Genomic DNA, 16,303 nt, shown 5'->3' on the forward strand with positions numbered 1-16,303 from the left:
CACGGATCTCTGCAGCACGTCGCCTTTCCTGTCATTTGGCAGACCTCAGCTTCATCGGATTAGCTGACAGAGAGCGAGAGAGAGAGGGTGTGGGAGAGAGAGAGAGAGAGAGGGACAGAGAGAGAGAGAGAGAGAGAGAGAGAGCGAGAGAGAGGGTGTGGGAGAGAGAGATGGAGTCAGTCTGCATGTGTTTCTTATCGTGCGTGAGTGTATTTCTGTGTCTTTGCGTGTTTGCATGCATGTGTGTGTGTGCGTGTGCCTTTGTGTGTGGGTGCATGCACATTTGCGTGTGTGTGCATGCGTGCATGTGTGTACATGTTTGTGTGTGTGAGTTTCTAAGAGGGATGAGCAGCCATGCTGGGTTTCTGGCAGATCTGGCAACCCCAACAGATTTCATTTCTTTAATTAATCATCCGCGGGCTGCGGCTGTCTGTGATTAAGCAGCCAGCATTATCAGCTCGCAGGGAGAAGGAGAACAAACCAAAATAATAATGCAAAAAGGGGTGAGGAGGAGGAGAGGATACAGGGGGTAGAAACGGTCATGGTAGACTCATGCTTAAAGTTGGCATCATACACGTTGTGGTAGTAAAACTGCCAAGATTGAAGATGGGGAAAGAGAGATATAGGTAGGGACATAAAACACACACACACACGCACACACACAAACACACACACACACACACACAAACATGCAACACAATGGTTGCCTGCCTCACCCTACATATGGTAATAACCCATCTGCCGTGCCTGATTGTCACACTGCAATGCTTCTGACAAGTAGCACTGTTGGATAAGCACAGCCGATACACGGGGAATTGTTGTTACATCTAACTACTCAGAACAAAGAGGGGCTAATTGCAAAGCTGGCCTGTGTTTTTTTCGGGGGAAAGCAAAGCAAATGAATAATCCATAGAGATAATGCAGTTAGCATGCTAATAACAAGTTGCTTAAAGATGCTCTTACATAATGGCAGTGGCGGCAGCCATTTATATCCCATAACCACATAAGACGTTTAGGCGGGATGGGTCAAAGCTATGGGGACTTTGAAGTTACAACTTGCTAAATCTTGCAATTATATTTTCTTACAACTCATCCATACTTAAGCGTAGATAAATAAAAATCATTATACATACATCCCTATGTAATACTAATAGTTTACTGTGCTGGCTTTGGATTTATGTATATAGGCTCCTTTCTAGCTATACGTTTGAAATCACTAAAGTCTAAGTAATCTGTTAAACCGAGACAAAGGCCTACTGTACAAAGAAGGTGTGGAAATAAACATTTTTAGGCTAAAAGTTACAACGTATTAAAGAAGACACGCATATGAAATCCAATGAGAATCCTCATAAAATCATCCACTTCGGTTTAATGCCCTAAATGTAAATGATAAGACGTCAAAAGGGTCGTGGTTGTGAGGGTCTGGACAGAGGCTATTTTGTCAGTGTGGTCATGTGAAGCGATCCATTCGTCAACTAAGACCCATGAGCTCTCCACCCCATTGAGATTGATTTTGAGTGGAGTCACTCTTTAGATTCCGATTGATGTCTCGACTTGACATTAAGTTATTGGTGATCCATTGAGAACACACGTCTCTTAACGATTCAATGATATTTTCCTCCATGTTTAATAAACTAATGTTCATCATTGAGAAGTAGTATATTTACTTTAGACACACTTCACAGAGTTTGTCTGTGATTTTCTAAAGAAAAATTAAGATGACTTGAAATGACCAATGTATAATATACCATTGTTTGGTGGCTCTTGTGTTTCTGTCTGTCTACTCCTGTTTATGTTGTGCTTACTATAGTATACTTTCATATATTTTCAAGCTATTTTCTTCCAGGTATGTGAAGCAGGTGAAAGCATTGGAAACACACATTCAAATCCACTCCAAAACTAATTTATTTGGATAATATTTTGTACACTGTAGAAAATTAGTTTTTAGAAAAAAACTCATTAAGAATTCTAAATATAGTCAGTTGTACATATTCACACTCCTTCCCAATTAATACAAACGCCAAGGAGATTTCCTGTGCCGTGTAACAAACACAGCCTTTAAGCGCCTGTGATTCCATCCAAGAAGAGAGGCTGGCAATGCTTTAGGACAGGACTCTTCCCCAGTGAACCGTCATGAGCCAAACATACTGATGCTAGTTATTACGCTAGCATTCAGCGAGCTAGTTAGCTTCTCAATCCGCCCAGAGACCTACTCCAGGTCCTCGTACAGGACCTCGTCGATGAGCACGTCGTTGTCGTCCACAGGGATGTCCGGGCAGAGCTGCTCCTTGAAGGCCAGGGCCACGGTGTAGGGCTTCCCCCGGGCGTGGCGCATGCAGCGCTCCAGGTAGCTGTCGTAGAAGCCCTTCCCTCGGCCCAGACGGTTCCCAGCCCGGTCGAAGCCCAAGCCGGGCATCAGGATCAGGTCCAGGCCCCCTGGAAGGACAACAACAGAGAACAGAGTACAGTGCATTGGTACTTTGGTGGTCGGAAACATTGATGGGCTTGAGAGTTTCCAATAATGCATCGCAATACTGCGGTGCCGTAATGCATTTGTATTGAAGCGCTGTGAGTGGCCACTGGTTAAAAAGCACTATATAAATGCGGTCCGTTTAACATTTATTTATTATGGCTGTTTGTCCAAGGCCACCACAGATACATGCCATTAAGGAGCAGGTAGGGTCAAGGCATCTCGGTAGGATGCCTACGGGGCAGATCTAGAGGTTCAAATCAGGAACCTTTCAGCCAGGAGTCAAACACACAAAACTATCCAGCCCCCAATTCCCGATCACTATATGATGTACCTCAAAGCATATGCATATTTAATGTAAAATGGGATCTTTAAACATGAAACCATCGGGTGCATGTGAATCACCACAATAACTCCATTGCAAGACAACATCTTCGTTAATTCCCCGGCATTGTTCTCGCGTTTATTGCCTAGTTATCAATTCAGTAGGCTTATTTCTGTCTGTTGAGATATCTGGTTTGCTTGCTACCGAGAAAATCTTGCAAATTGATTTCTAGGGTGTCTCCGATTGGTTGTATGAACCCGTCTTTGATCAAGATCATAGGTGGGCAATAGATATCAGATTCCTTTGCAAGTGACATTCTGCATTGTCCCAAAGAGGCTGTTGAATGGGTTTGTCACCATGCATCATGGGTATTATTCACTTTCACATCAATCAAGATCATTTATCACTTGAGATAATCTGCGCCAACCGTTAGACTTCTGAAAATGTGACAGCATGAATGCATAAATGCTGCGGTTTAAATTCTCCAAGGGTAATCGCAAAATGAACTCCTCACTTGACTAATTTGTGTCCCGTTGCGCTTCATCACAAATCCTTTGATAAAAAGGCACGCAAAAGAGACAATGATGAGCTGTGAAACCCTGTCAGCCCGGGACCAACGAGACCGTTTACCCAGAGATCAGATGATTACCAAACACTAGACCTCATCGGGGGGGGGGGGGAGGAATGAGTGCAGGAGCATGGTCAAGTAGCCCCCCCAAATGGTGTTCTGCCTGTAGGCATACTTCAGCCAAACGCCTGGCCCTGGCCCCTACCCGCCCACCTCCATCAAGGGGATATGCCTTTATCCAAAGCTCAGACTGAATCGCTTTGGATAAAGGTGTGTGTTGAATAATTGAATAGCCAATTCGAACCTTAATCTAATACATCGTAAAGCATGATTCCATTTTTCTCTCGGTATAAAAAGGTTTAAATGTTCTGGATGGCCCTATGCCGGGTGACAGACATTTGTAATTTCCCTTGAAATTTTAGGCTAGGTTTCTCATTTACATGACATTACACACCGATTTGCATATATCAATTTAGATATATTAAACTTCGTCACTCTTTATAAACTAATTGCCAGCCCTTAGTAAACCGAGAAATAAATTAACATGCCCTCCGTTGCGCTCAACTCCATCTTCAAGTCAGCTCCAGTGCAATGTCGCCATCTAGTGGTCACGTTTTGCATTGCCTTTTACATAAACTGTGTTAAACAAACTAAAGGCAAAAACTGACCAGAGGGCAATAATTAGAGCATAAGAGCACACCGCTCACGCTCACACTGTGCTTTGCCAAAGAAAGAAACGTAACTAAAATAAACTAGTAAACTCAAACTAGTAGTCCTTTAAAAGGGTCGCCTCCTTAAGTAGGCATCAACAACAGGTCTGTAAAATGGAGATAGGAGCCACACCTTTACCCCCAGTCCCCAGGCTGAGTATATCCAAAAACAGGCTTGCTCCACTGAAGTACAAACACAATCAGGCATTTCTAGAGTGAAAGATAAGCCGTGGTAAGTACTCCATGTATATTCACATTTGGTGTCTACCAGTTTAAACACATAACATTCTGATAAGACTTTTCATGCATCTTTTATTTATGTAATTTGTACGGTAGTCTCCACGTGATAAGGCGCACATGTCTTATTTAAAACCTTAAAGAAAAATACTGATTCCTATGGCTACCCTGTGTATGTTCTCTGGTTGTCAGTGGTTTTGTTCTTCTAAGCCTCACTTTTCTATTTCTTGAATAGGCTGTTAAACATATAAATGTATTAAACTTCGAGATTACCTTTGCTTTTTCCTTTAATGTATAATTTGAATGACCACAAATGATAACCTCTAACCTGTTATACACATGTTATGTGTTTAACATCACTGTTGGTGCATTTAGTGCATTTACATGCACACACAAACCCTGACCTCAACTGGGTTAGGGAGTAACTCAGTTTCCCATGCATCCACCAAGGTTGGTTAAATAGGTCAGTTAAATGTACAACACATGCATGTAAACATGCATGGGTACAGCAGAAGAGATGGTTGTAGAGCGATTATTTGGTGACTTGGAGGTTGCTAGTTCGATCCCCGGCTCCCGGAGTGTCGAGGTGTGTGTCGAGGTGTGCACCTGTAGCCAGGGCTTCCTCCCGGGTGAAGTCGTCGTCAGAGGGCTGCTTGATGTTCCAGGACGTCAGGGGCAGCGACTCCATGTCCTGCATGCTGTGCAGTCGCAGCATGTCCATGTGGTTGCTAGCCGTGGTCTGGTACTTGGGGATGAAGCAGGTCTTGCCCTGGGCGAAGAGGTCCTGGAGGATTTCCTCCGTGCGCACCTCGTCGTGCATGCTGAGGAACACCGCGATCCGATCACAGCTCGCATATTTGGGGTGGTCAAACAGCTGGAAGGTGATGTGAGATAGAGGAGAATATCACTTGCAACAGGTGGCAGTTTAATAATTGTACAGGAATTATATACACAATAATATACATGATATCGAATAATATGCTACATAATGTTTGCATGTCGCATCGGTTACAAGCGTGAATGAATGCTTCCAACTGGATGTGACGTGGAATTTCCAAAAAAAGCCACGAACTGTTTTGCGAAACTTACCATTTGCGAAACTACTTTAGACTGTCGTTGTTTTTCTTGCTCACTAAGCGCTGCAACACGCTGCTTGATGTCCCTCCTAAGAGCCTGTTTGGCTGCACGCAGGGCAGCCATCCTTGCCATGAGTTCAGGACAACCTCTTGCACTGCGGCGTTCTAAGGCCCAAAAAAACCTTTAAAAGCTTAATTTAGACTTTGCATTTCTTTGCGTTTTCACCAACCCAAGAAGTCAATGATTCACAACTCGGGCAACACACAGCTGTCAAGCAGCAGCGCTACTGCGCATGTCTGCGTGATGTCACACGCGCACCGGAAGCGCTCTGAATGTGTAGTTTTAATTTGAACTAGGAGATTAGTTTGTCTTCCGAGTCCGACGAGGCGAGGAGAGTTAAAGGGATTAGATCGCTACTCTTGCTTATTTGTATTATCACTCCCTTCCCTAAACAGAGTTCGTTAAGTAAGGGACCAGATACATTTATGACAAGGATCATTTATTTGTAACTAGATACGTTGGCCTTCAATTCCCGTTTCAGATCACGAGAAAAGTTTGAGAAGACCGGCTGGCCGAATAAAACAGGGTAAGGCTGTCTGAACACATTAAGTCAATGCAAATCCGGGAGAGTTCTTTATACATATAAATGTTATTCATGGTGTAGAATGGCCGTTTCATGTACTATATCACTCTTATTGCGTTGGAGACGTGTTAGTGGTTGGTTTCAAATCCTATCTAGTTCATCTGATGTAGGAAACGCTTTGCTCACCCGACCGGGTGATGATGACACAGTCAAACAGGAGTGTATTTACTCCTAGCTTTTATGTTCAGAATCAGAATCATTTTTACATGATTCTGATTCTGATTCTTATTATACAAGTACACAAGAGTAACATTATTAGGCTTGGTTCCTCAACAGCCACATACCAGCAACAATAAAAGATAGAGTAAATAAAGATAAGGGAAAAAATAAATATATGTAAAAATAAGTAGCAGTTGTAGTCCGGCTAAGCATGACACTAGTAAAGTAACTGTAGATGAGTTCCTAGATCTGGTCTTGTATTGCCCGGCTGGTTGTCCCTCAGCTGTCATCGGACCGTGGGCTTTGGACTTTCCCCCCTTCCCCCTTCAAGTAGGCTAGAATCGAACCGGCTGTTGACTACTAGAGGAGATAAAACGCAATGATTGACGGGTCACTCACGCAATGAGCGGGTGGTAGGGGCGTGGTCTGAGGAGCAGGCAGCCAATGGCAGCGTGTGATGTGTTATTGCGCTGTGGCTCCGGACATAGGATGGTGGGTGTTATCTGCTAGAGACTGAGGAGGAAAGAGGAGAGGGGATTTTGCACAATAATCGAGGTTGGTGGAAGTCAAAAGTTTCGGTGTGTGACAATGTGTAACTTTGACGCGTTTTGTATTTCAGGGAACATTTAACTGGTTTCCTTTTCTTGGGGCTTTTGCGATCCGTGAAGCTTTTATCAGGACAAAAGAGGGTTGTTGAAGCAGGAAATGGCAGTGGGTTGGTTGTCATTGCAGAGTGATATGATAAACTTGTGTCCCTGTGATTAAAGCGGTTGATTGAGTTTGGTTGATAGGAATCAGATGTTGTTTCGCTGTTTTAAACGTCGCGCAACAAGCTTTACAACGTCTCCCTGGAGGAGGGTGTAGTGGGCACTATCCCATTACTTACCGGTGACAGTGATTTGATGTCAGTCTTCTCGGGTGTTTGCAGCGACACCCAACATTCAAACTCTTAAATGTAATCAACTTCCAGTAATTGGTCGAATAACTTAACATTTCCACGTACACAATATCTGTAGAATCTCAACGTGTGTTTCTGTGTATTGTTTGGTTTGAAAAATAACATTGACCTAGGTCTAGGGAAGCCACTGAGGAAAAATACTATCAAGGCTGATTACGGATAAAATACTGATGCTATCTGTCGATGTATACATTCTAATGTATGGTAAAATCCATACATATGTTACCCATGAACATGATCTCACCCTCTGTGTATGTAGTTCACCAAATGACACTAGGAATTTCCATCTCCTCATAACACATTCCACATGAACACTGACTTGTCCTTGTTACTGCATGGAATGTTAACCACGTTTTTCCTTGTCACTGCCAGGGTGTGTATGTAAACGAAGGATTATTTTTGTTTTGTTTTGTTTCCCCACACATCCACTCTTAAAATCAAATTTCGGTTTCACAGCTCATCAGGTGACCGTAGAATGGTTTGGCTCAGTTTGGCCTCTGCAGCAAAGCTAGATTACATTTTAACCGATACAATCAAGTATTGTCATCAGATCTTCTCTTCATGTTCCTAATGTCGGCTCTCTGGCACCTGTCTTCAGGGGATAGGAGGAGGTGGAAAGGCCCGGATGCAACGATTTTCTATATTTCTGACCAATGCTGGCAATCATTAGCAACTTTCGACGGGATAATTGTTATTGTTTTTTTCTAAACAGTAGGATTTTTTTTTATATTGACACATGCATGGGACTAATTCTTACGTCTATCAAATGTCCCAAAAACCCTTTTGTGCCGTGCAATCAGCGCAGCGTTACTGATTGCTGTTCTGTTCTGTGTCCGCAGGAGGGACATGGCCCAGGAAACCAACCAGAGCCAGGGGCCCATGCTCTGCACCACCGGCTGCGGTTTCTACGCCAACCCGCGGAACAACGGCATGTGTTCTGTGTGCTACAAAGACTTCCTCCAGAGGCAAAATGGGCGGGGTGGTCCACCAGGTGGGGACGACGGCCGCTCATCACCTGTCGTGTCTCCGCCCGATGAAACCGTTTCCTAGAGAAGAGTGTACTGTAGTAGACTCATAAATAAGCTCATCCATTAAGTACCATTGTGGAATGAAATATATCAACGTTGTTTTCCGGAGGTTATCTATTTTATATTCAATGATAGTAAAACATTGGCTGAGGTATGACCTCATCCAAGGCAAACTGCTCTGCCCTCTGCTTCCACATACTCGTTAATCAATTGAGATGGCGGATCCACTTACTTTTAGTGGACATTTTGTCCCTGTTTAAAGAAAAAAAACGTATTAAATGTAGTTATGACTGTTGGATAAAGGATCATGCTAGATACTACTAGATATTATGCACTAGATCATCAATCATTCTTTGGGGGGGGGAAATTGTCCAGCGTTTACAAAATGATGGTCTTATTTCCCTTGGTTAAGATAACAAATATTTGGCCATTTAAATATTTTGTACTAAACTGAAAGGTTTAGTCCAAGGGTTGCCATGCGAAGACTTTATCCTTGCTGCTAGGGTAAAGCTTAATTTAACCTCCTGGGTCGAAATAGAGAACCAAAGCACACCCACAGTAGCTAGTCAACACGCACGTATAATCTTACCTATACATGTGTGAGCAACCCTCGCAATAACTCAGCCCACAGATCACGCGGCCTACAGGCAGTGACTGCGGAATGAAATGTGTTCTGTTGTCGTTTCAGATTCGTCCTCGGCCGCCAGCAGTACAGTAGATTCGTTTCTATCACAGAGCCAGACCGCCAGTATACCCTCGCCTGTCGGCACAGCGCACGCAGACACACAATCTGGACAGAGCAGGTACTAAGCCTGACCATGGTGAAGCTTCTGTTTCTGGATGACTGTCAGTCTGTCTGTTTTTCTATCGGTCTCTGTAGTTGGCCGTACCTCTGTTACTTCGTAACTCTGCTCTGGTGGGAGTATCGAGCTATTTATGTTACCCTCTTGGCACATTCGGCTGCTGAACGCTGTGATAAGGGGGTCTGAGGAAATGTTTCGGTGCCCTTCTTCCTTTGTGTGTGTGTGTGTGTGTGTGTGTGTGTGTGTGTGTGTGTGTGTGTGTGTGTGTGTGTGTGTGTGTGTGTGTGTGTGTGTGTGTGTGTGTGTGTGTGTGTGTGTGTGTGAAAAGATGGAACTATATTTTTGTTTTGACTTATAAAAGTTATTTTTTTTTTTTTACAGCCAGATGCATAACCTCACATACTCCAGTGATCTAATGCTTTTCACTGTGCCGTGAGACAATTCTCTTGATTCTGGCCTGAGCCAGAACTAAGTGGATTGCTTCGTTGATCCAAGGCACTCACAGAGATGGTTAATTTAAAACATCTGTAAAAGATGGGTTCATATCCAATAATTCGTCAACATTTAAAATTTTTTTTTAAATCGCACAGCACATCATGTAACCAGTGGGATCCGTAATCCTCCCTGTGTTTCCATTATCAACTACTCTCTTATCTATCTAGAACCAGATGTTGGTATTGTTGTGAAACTCCCAAGGAAACATCTTGTTTGTTAACTCCAGTCGTGCTCTTCCTTGTTTGGTGTGTGTGTTTCAGTAACGTAACCACAACCTGCAACGCCCCCTCGGAAGAGGACGAAAGCAGCCCAGCGGCTAAAGCCATCCCCGATACGGACGACGTAATCAGTACAAGTATGTTTTTTGTTTGTTTTGATTGGTGCATGCTTGTTTGTACGTGCACGTGTTCTGGACCTCTGTCTCCTGTTTAACCACAGGCCTACCCCCCAAGCTTAATGTATAGATAACAAACAGCAGAAAAACGCGATACTGCGATTGCATAATTCAAAGCATAATCAGCCAGGGTCTGCATGTGTGAGGGCCGCATTGTTTCAGATATTCCGCACTTTCACCGCATAAATTGCAGATTTCCGCGCAAAATATGCAGAGCTTGCATGAGTTCATAATCCCTTCATTTTCGTTGCGAAAAAGTCACATATATTTTAGCAGAAAGTTAAAAAATAATGTTGCGTTGATTTCACACAAGAGCAGCAATTTCCCCCTGTTGCCATGGGAACGTTATGAAGTGACGTAATTACGCGACGTGAACGTCATCGAAAAGCTGAATTTTTCGTTCCAACAATTTCATCGCATAAAATTGCATAAATAGTGCACATTTCATCGCATTTTTTAAGAAAACGTGCCGCATAATCAAGGATATTTTGCCGCAACAGTCACAAAAAAACGCCGCATTTTTCTGGAGGGACTGATTAACACTCAAATACCCGCTAATGCTAGCCAATCGGCCTCACCTCCCTCAAATCAAGTCACTCTTTTAAAAGCCCTCGCAGCATTGTTGTCATTGTATCTGCTAGTTGATTTCAAGGGGGTCCCACACTGAGCACGCCGTCTACCGTCACAGAATGTCACACAAACCTCCAATTCACGAATGACCTAATTCATGAAAATTCAGTGTGTTAGACAGGAAGATATGGGCGAGAGAGAGAGAGAGGGGAGGGCATGGGACCATGGTTAAGGAATCAAACCCGGGTCGCTGCCATAAGGACTTAATTGTACGAACTCTACCCGTTGAGCTACCAGGGCAGGCGCCCTGTGCTCAGAGCGTATCTAATCACTTATCTCAACTAGAGACGGGTATAATCTCCAAAGGTCTTGTTGCTAAAACTGGGAACAATAAGGGTTAAAAAACCTGCCTTGCGGAACCAATCAGCAGTCTTTAGGGTGGGGTGTGACTTGCAGAGGTTGTGTGTGTGCTTGTAAACACTGTTGTACGTCTTGGGGTCCTGGTAAAACAAATACAAAGTAAGTTGAAATCTTTAAAGAGCAAATTAGTCCACTGTTTTATCTGGTATTCGAACACCAGGAGATTTATGGAGTAAATGGAGGGTTCTAGGAACGTGCGGGGTGTGTTGTGACCCATGGCAACCTTTTGATCCTTTTTCAGTGCCGTTGTTGTGTATGAGCATTGTTATGAGTGAGGGTAGGTATGAAACTCGCCACACATAATAATACTGAGTAGCTAAACCCTCATTCCACACATACAACGTAGCTTTATACTATTGGTGTCCGGGAAGCATAACCCTTTCTCGGACACGATCATCACAATCAACGGCTGTCTAGAACGAGCTCCACACACCCCACAGGTGTCCCTTGGACATGACGTAGATGAGTTATACCTCCCCCCAGTATATAGTTTATACTTAGCGATACAAAAAACCTGTTACCTGCGTTGGATGAATACTCACTTAGTGTATTGGGGAGACAAAAAACGATGTTTTCTGTCACATACGGTCTTATTTTGGTAATGGTGACAAAACGGCATAGATTACCATGTCCACCTTCATATAAGACGTATAACCACATTTAAAGCAACAACAAAAAATCCCAGACAAGGGGCGAGATCTCAGATCGTCTGGTACGGCAAGACTGCCACCAGTTTTATTCCACACAGAACTAAACCAAATCCTCTGATGAGCATTGTCCTCTCTACTATGCGACGCAGCGCAAAAGGGGCTTGTCTGGGGTGGGACCTGCGTTACAGTTCTGCTCGGTTCAAATTTGTCCAATCCGTGGCGGAAAAAACAGTTGGTTGGAGCATAAGTGTGCTCCAGAACAGATAATGCAAAACAAATCCACTTCACCTTGCTGCTGTCACCCCAAATTACCTCCTAACCATTTACCAGCAATCTTGTGGCCAGGCTCAAATACCCCGTTGCGTGGACGTCCTTATTCCCCCCCCTTTTCCTTGTGCGCGCCTGGGTCCCAGCTGCCCTGAGCTAAGGGAGGGAAGTACAGCAGCAGCAGCAGCAGCAGCATGTAGCTCTGTGGGGACAGGTCCCAGCAGCCAGGGAACAGCTGGAGAGCAACCCCTCCCAGGGACGGGGCTCACGCGCAGGCAAGAGGAAGGTAGAGGACCCTGCTGCTGGTGCGAGTCCCGTCCGAACCACACCATTTAGTCTTTTCTATGTTTTTCTGTGTATGGTGTGCTAGTGGAAAGCTTCCACTAAAAGTTGTTGCTTTCTTTATTTTTGTTGTATATGAAAATGTTACATCAGATGCCAATACAAATGTCTGTCGATGTGCACCTTTGCTTCCTAGCGTTGGGTTTAATTCGATTGAAAAAGTGAAAATGCTATGTGTAACGAGAACTCTTGTACTATGTTTTTCCTTACCGGGAACGGCTTATTTGTATTGAGCTAAAATTTGAGTTGGATATGCTGAGCAAAGAGCAGTAACTTTTGCCAGGTCAAAAGTGGGTGGGACCCATCACTAATCTAATATTGTCATTATCCGATGGAGACATTTCCAAAGTGCATATTCCCATATCCTGGGAAGTTTATACTGTTTGTTGAAACAGACTTTTTGACAAAAACAACGTGACCAATTCAAAAGCGTTTGGCTGTGGTTTAGTCTTGATTAACTGCACTAGGCCCTCTACAAAGCTTAGCTGAACTGAAAGTAGTACATTACCTCACTGAACTGGTCTGCCATCTAAACCCTCCTGTATCCCTCAGGCCTAAACATGACGACCTTTCTGGATTCCCAATCTCTACAAATGCATTTAACACTTGACCCTTGTCTATAAAACCCTGTCATCACTTTGTCATCAATATCGATAGCAATTGTATGTTCCTCGCTCAGCGTCAGAAGGCTCCGCCCCCGCAGCTGAGGACGGCGAGGAGAAGCCCCCCCCCAAGAGGAACCGCTGCCACCACTGCCGCAAGAAGGTGGGCCTTACAGGTAGGGGCCGCACGCACGCACGCACGCACGCAAGCACGCACACACCCGCACGCCCACCCACACACAGGTTTATACACGGAGAGATCAGCAGTAGTATTGACTAGTGACTGATGAACATAATGCAACTTTGTGGGTAATGATTAGTAGTTATTGTATTATGATTCCAATATGCAGCTTTTTAAAAAAATCTTGATTCCTTGTTTCACTCTATCCCACAACGCTACCCTTCCTACCATAACCATAACGGTACTCCCCACGTCCACAGCATAACCTCGAGGCTTGATCGACCTAGATGTCTAACCCTGATCATCCCCCTCGTTTCATGTATCTGCACTCACTGTAAGATGCTTTGGATAGAAGTTGCTGCTCCACGACATGACAAATGTAGGTCACCCAAGACCACTCTGTAGCATCGAGTCTCCGGTGTCATGTGACCCGTACACATGGTTGACATCAACAGTTCTTCTGGTCATCGCAGTTCCACGATCTCCTCCCGCCTATACGTCACATCTTTACATTTACATTTAGCAGATGCTTCCGTCCAAAGTGTCTTCAAACGGTTGATACACACTTTCCCAGTAAAGTCAACCATTCAATGCGACAGCCAGCTCGTCAGGGGCAGTTAGGGTGAGGCAGTCTTGCTCAGGGTACACCTCGACGCCCAGCTAGGAGGAGCCAGGGATCGAACCAACCACCTTCCGGTTACAAGTCAGCCCAGTCAGCCCATCCTACCTCCGACCCTCTTTGTGTGTTCGCAGGCTTCGACTGCCGGTGTGGACACGTGTTCTGCGGCGCGCACCGCTACTCGGACCTGCACGGCTGCACCTTCGACTACCGCGCGGACGCCGCGGCCAAGATCAAGAAGGAGAACCCGGTGGTCGGCGGAGAAGGTCCAGAAGATCTAAGCGCGAGCAACACACCAGGGGGCCGATGACTGTTTTTGGGTGATCAACGAAGTTCCCCTTTTTTTTTCTCGCCCCCGTTCTTTTTTTGCAACCCTACCGGTTGACCTTGTGGGCCTTAAAGCATACATACCACTCAAAAGTTGTCTGAGTTATTTTGATTTGCCCTGTATATGTGATTGAGGTTTGCTTGTGTTCAAATATTAGAATTTAAGAATGTTGGAAAAAGTCTAGAAACAAATGTTTGGTTGTAAAAGAGAAAATGGGGTGACTTGGGCTACACAAAGTTTCCAAATGTTTTTAAAGGCTGCATGGAAACCCATCGAAAGTCTTTTTGGAATAATTTGTACAGCGTGAATACATGATTAATTACCAAATGTACAGTAAAAATACACAATCCTTTTTTGTTTTACAGGATTTTTAAGAAAAGTGCATCAGGCCTGTTACTGCTGCCTGATTAACTAATCGATTTTGTATAGTTTATTTGATTTTAGTGAGTTTTCTGTTGAGGGTGTTTATTATGCATATTAATATGAATGATTAACAGTTTGTATGGTCGCTGTTGAGGGTTCCTAAATTAAGTATATAGCTCGTGTATTGGTGCACTAAAATGACCAGGATTTTCTCATGCTGTATTTATGTTTCTTTTAACTGGTTTTAGTTATGATTAAAATAAAAATGTAGTCTTCTTTCACTTCCAATGCCACTCCATCTATCTATACTTTGTGAGCAGAGTTTGGGGTCTGCGTTAGAGACATTATATAGACTTTATAAGATGTCTCCTAACTGGGAATAAAGTAGACCATCTTGCTGAGTCATCCTCAATCCGTTTCGAGTTAGGGGCCCCAGATTTGGGAGGATATAAGAGACGGCTTTTGATTGGCCCACGAGGAGGAGGCGGGACAGTTCAATGGACCTGGCGAACATATGGAAGTGGTTACTGACGCTGTTGCTTGCTCTGGAAAGTCTACCGGAATACAATTGCCATTTGAAAATGTCTTTTATAAAAGTAGTCGAAAAGTCCGATTTCTCCTATTACAATCTTCCCTATGGGATATTCTCCACTGCAGAAAACGTAAGTAGGCAGTAGGTTATAAATGTGTGAGGATTAAGCTGTGATTGTGTGCACCAGGGAACTACAATGAAAAGTCCTGCAAAGAAAACATTTCATATTGCTCGGTCGATATTTATGTATGGCTTGCTATGTTTGAATATGTACGATATTTTATTTTCTCCACCAAGCCGAGGCATCGCATCGGGGTGGCCATTGGAGATCAGATATTAGACCTGAGTGTGATCAAGTCCCTGTTCACAGGACCTAGTCTTTCCAAACACCAGGAGGTCTTTGATCAGGTAGGCCTACAAACTTTTGTGTTTAATTTGTTGTGCATTGTGCGTTGAGTTAACCTAATCTTTCAGGTTTGGCTATTACCGTATTATGGATTAATTATGATCTGCTCATTTGCATATCAATTATCTGCAATTATGCGTTACCATGACTGCAGACCATGTGGCATTTGATCTACTAATAAATGGAGAGTCCCAAAGCATAACTATTTTAATATTGACATTGAGTAATTCACTGCATTGCCATGCAGACGACGCTGAATGGCTTCATGGGCCTGGGCTACAATGCGTGGAAGGAGGCCAGGAGGACTCTGCAGGTTCTGCTCTCAGCCAACGAGACCACGCTGAGGGATGACGTCACCATGCGTTCCAGGTTGGGCCAGCGTCCGCTCGGCCTTTTGACCATAAGGACTTGTTTGTCAAAGGCTATCCATGCTTTACGTTAACAAACGTTCTTCTTCTTCAATTCCTTCAGAGCGTTTGTGCCACAGAGTTCAGCCCGTATGCATCTTCCTGCAGAGATCGGTGAGATACCTGCGTTTGGCATCACTGTACCACCGTCAATTGGCATTTTTCATACAAGACCAGACATGTAGTTGATTAGATGGAGTGTCCACTTAAAAACAGAGTGTTGCATTGTATAACCGGTAACCCATTTGTGCTGTGTTTGATTGCACATGCATCACGCATTACATTTAGGTAATGTAGCAGACGCTTACAAGCATTCATACACGATGGCATACAGTGAACCATACAAGTAGTCACCAGTAAACGGATTGGACTCGTCAACCATGGCGACAATGCCAGACGCAGCCCAGCTCATCACGAAGCACTTAGGGTATGCTGTGTCTTTCGGCTATCAGGGACACAGCGACAATGAGCTAGGAGGAGGCAGGAATCGAACTGGCAACCTTCCGATTGCAGATCAACCCGCTCTTCCTCCTGAGCTTAACCGACAAGACACATCCGAGCCTTACCACTTCTGCATTTCGCCCAAGCTGTGTTGTCTTTCTATTGGTTAATAATGCCATCTTGTTTGCCCCAGGTGACTACACAGACTTCTACTCTTCCAAGGACCATGCCACCAACGTTGGCATCATGTTCAGAGGGAAGGAGAATGCCCTGATGCCAAACTGGTATGTTTTCCCATCCAACACGTT

General features: G+C 44.2%; 3 protein-coding genes across 4 annotated transcripts in view; 2 read left to right on the forward strand and 1 right to left on the reverse strand.

Moving 5' to 3' along the window:
* Positions 1-1,887: 1,887 nt before the first annotated feature.
* mthfs (5,10-methenyltetrahydrofolate synthetase (5-formyltetrahydrofolate cyclo-ligase)) lies at positions 1,888-5,700 on the reverse strand. Its single transcript, XM_056608575.1, has 3 exons — positions 5,400-5,700; positions 4,917-5,184; positions 1,888-2,436 (listed from the first exon to the last, which is right to left on the reverse strand). Exons 1-3 carry the CDS (start codon positions 5,517-5,519, stop codon positions 2,210-2,212), a joined length of 615 nt encoding a protein of 204 aa, XP_056464550.1. The 5' UTR covers positions 5,520-5,700; the 3' UTR covers positions 1,888-2,209.
* A 12-nt stretch (positions 5,701-5,712) lies between these two features.
* Positions 5,713-14,596, forward strand: zfand6 (zinc finger, AN1-type domain 6). 2 transcript variants are annotated; one of them, XM_056608572.1, is made up of 6 exons: positions 5,713-5,973; positions 7,987-8,138; positions 8,864-8,978; positions 9,734-9,828; positions 12,796-12,894; positions 13,653-14,596. In XM_056608572.1, exons 2-6 carry the CDS (start codon positions 7,994-7,996, stop codon positions 13,826-13,828), a joined length of 630 nt encoding a protein of 209 aa, XP_056464547.1. In that variant the 5' UTR covers positions 5,713-5,973; positions 7,987-7,993; the 3' UTR covers positions 13,829-14,596. The 2 variants fall into 2 exon arrangements, with proteins under 2 accessions (XP_056464547.1, XP_056464548.1); XM_056608573.1 differs by lacking the exon at positions 5,713-5,973 and adding an exon at positions 6,646-6,744.
* Positions 14,597-14,681: 85 nt separating this feature from the next.
* fah (fumarylacetoacetate hydrolase (fumarylacetoacetase)) overlaps positions 14,682-16,303 on the forward strand; it is a 12,006-nt gene continuing 10,384 nt past the window's right edge. The window contains exons 1-5 of the mRNA XM_056608570.1: positions 14,682-14,871; positions 15,039-15,149; positions 15,395-15,516; positions 15,619-15,668; positions 16,189-16,279. Coding sequence (XP_056464545.1) covers positions 14,707-14,871; positions 15,039-15,149; positions 15,395-15,516; positions 15,619-15,668; positions 16,189-16,279 — 539 coding nt within the window. The 5' untranslated portion in view covers positions 14,682-14,706. The remainder of the gene's footprint in view (positions 14,872-15,038; positions 15,150-15,394; positions 15,517-15,618; positions 15,669-16,188; positions 16,280-16,303) is intronic.

Source organism: Gadus chalcogrammus, chromosome 14 (assembly GCF_026213295.1).
Source record: "Gadus chalcogrammus isolate NIFS_2021 chromosome 14, NIFS_Gcha_1.0, whole genome shotgun sequence".
Classification (NCBI taxonomy): domain Eukaryota; kingdom Metazoa; phylum Chordata; class Actinopteri; order Gadiformes; family Gadidae; genus Gadus; species Gadus chalcogrammus.

Excerpts from the sequence above, each read along its gene's own strand:
- mthfs (XM_056608575.1), bottom strand. The coding sequence starts at position 5,519 with ATGGCAAGGATGGCTGCCCTGCGTGCAGCCAAACAGGCTCTTAGGAGG. Across the intron at positions 5,185-5,399 it reads CTAAAGTAGTTTCGCAAATG|CTGTTTGACCACCCCAAATA; the intron begins GTAAGTTTCGCA and ends ATCACCTTCCAG. Across the intron at positions 2,437-4,916 it reads GGAGGAAGCCCTGGCTACAG|GGGGCCTGGACCTGATCCTG; the intron begins GTGCACACCTCG and ends TTGTCCTTCCAG.
- zfand6 (XM_056608572.1), top strand. The coding sequence starts at position 7,994 with ATGGCCCAGGAAACCAACCAGAGCCAGGGGCCCATGCTCTGCACCACC. Across the intron at positions 8,979-9,733 it reads ACACAATCTGGACAGAGCAG|TAACGTAACCACAACCTGCA; the intron begins GTACTAAGCCTG and ends TGTGTGTTTCAG. Across the intron at positions 9,829-12,795 it reads GGACGACGTAATCAGTACAA|CGTCAGAAGGCTCCGCCCCC; the intron begins GTATGTTTTTTG and ends TTCCTCGCTCAG.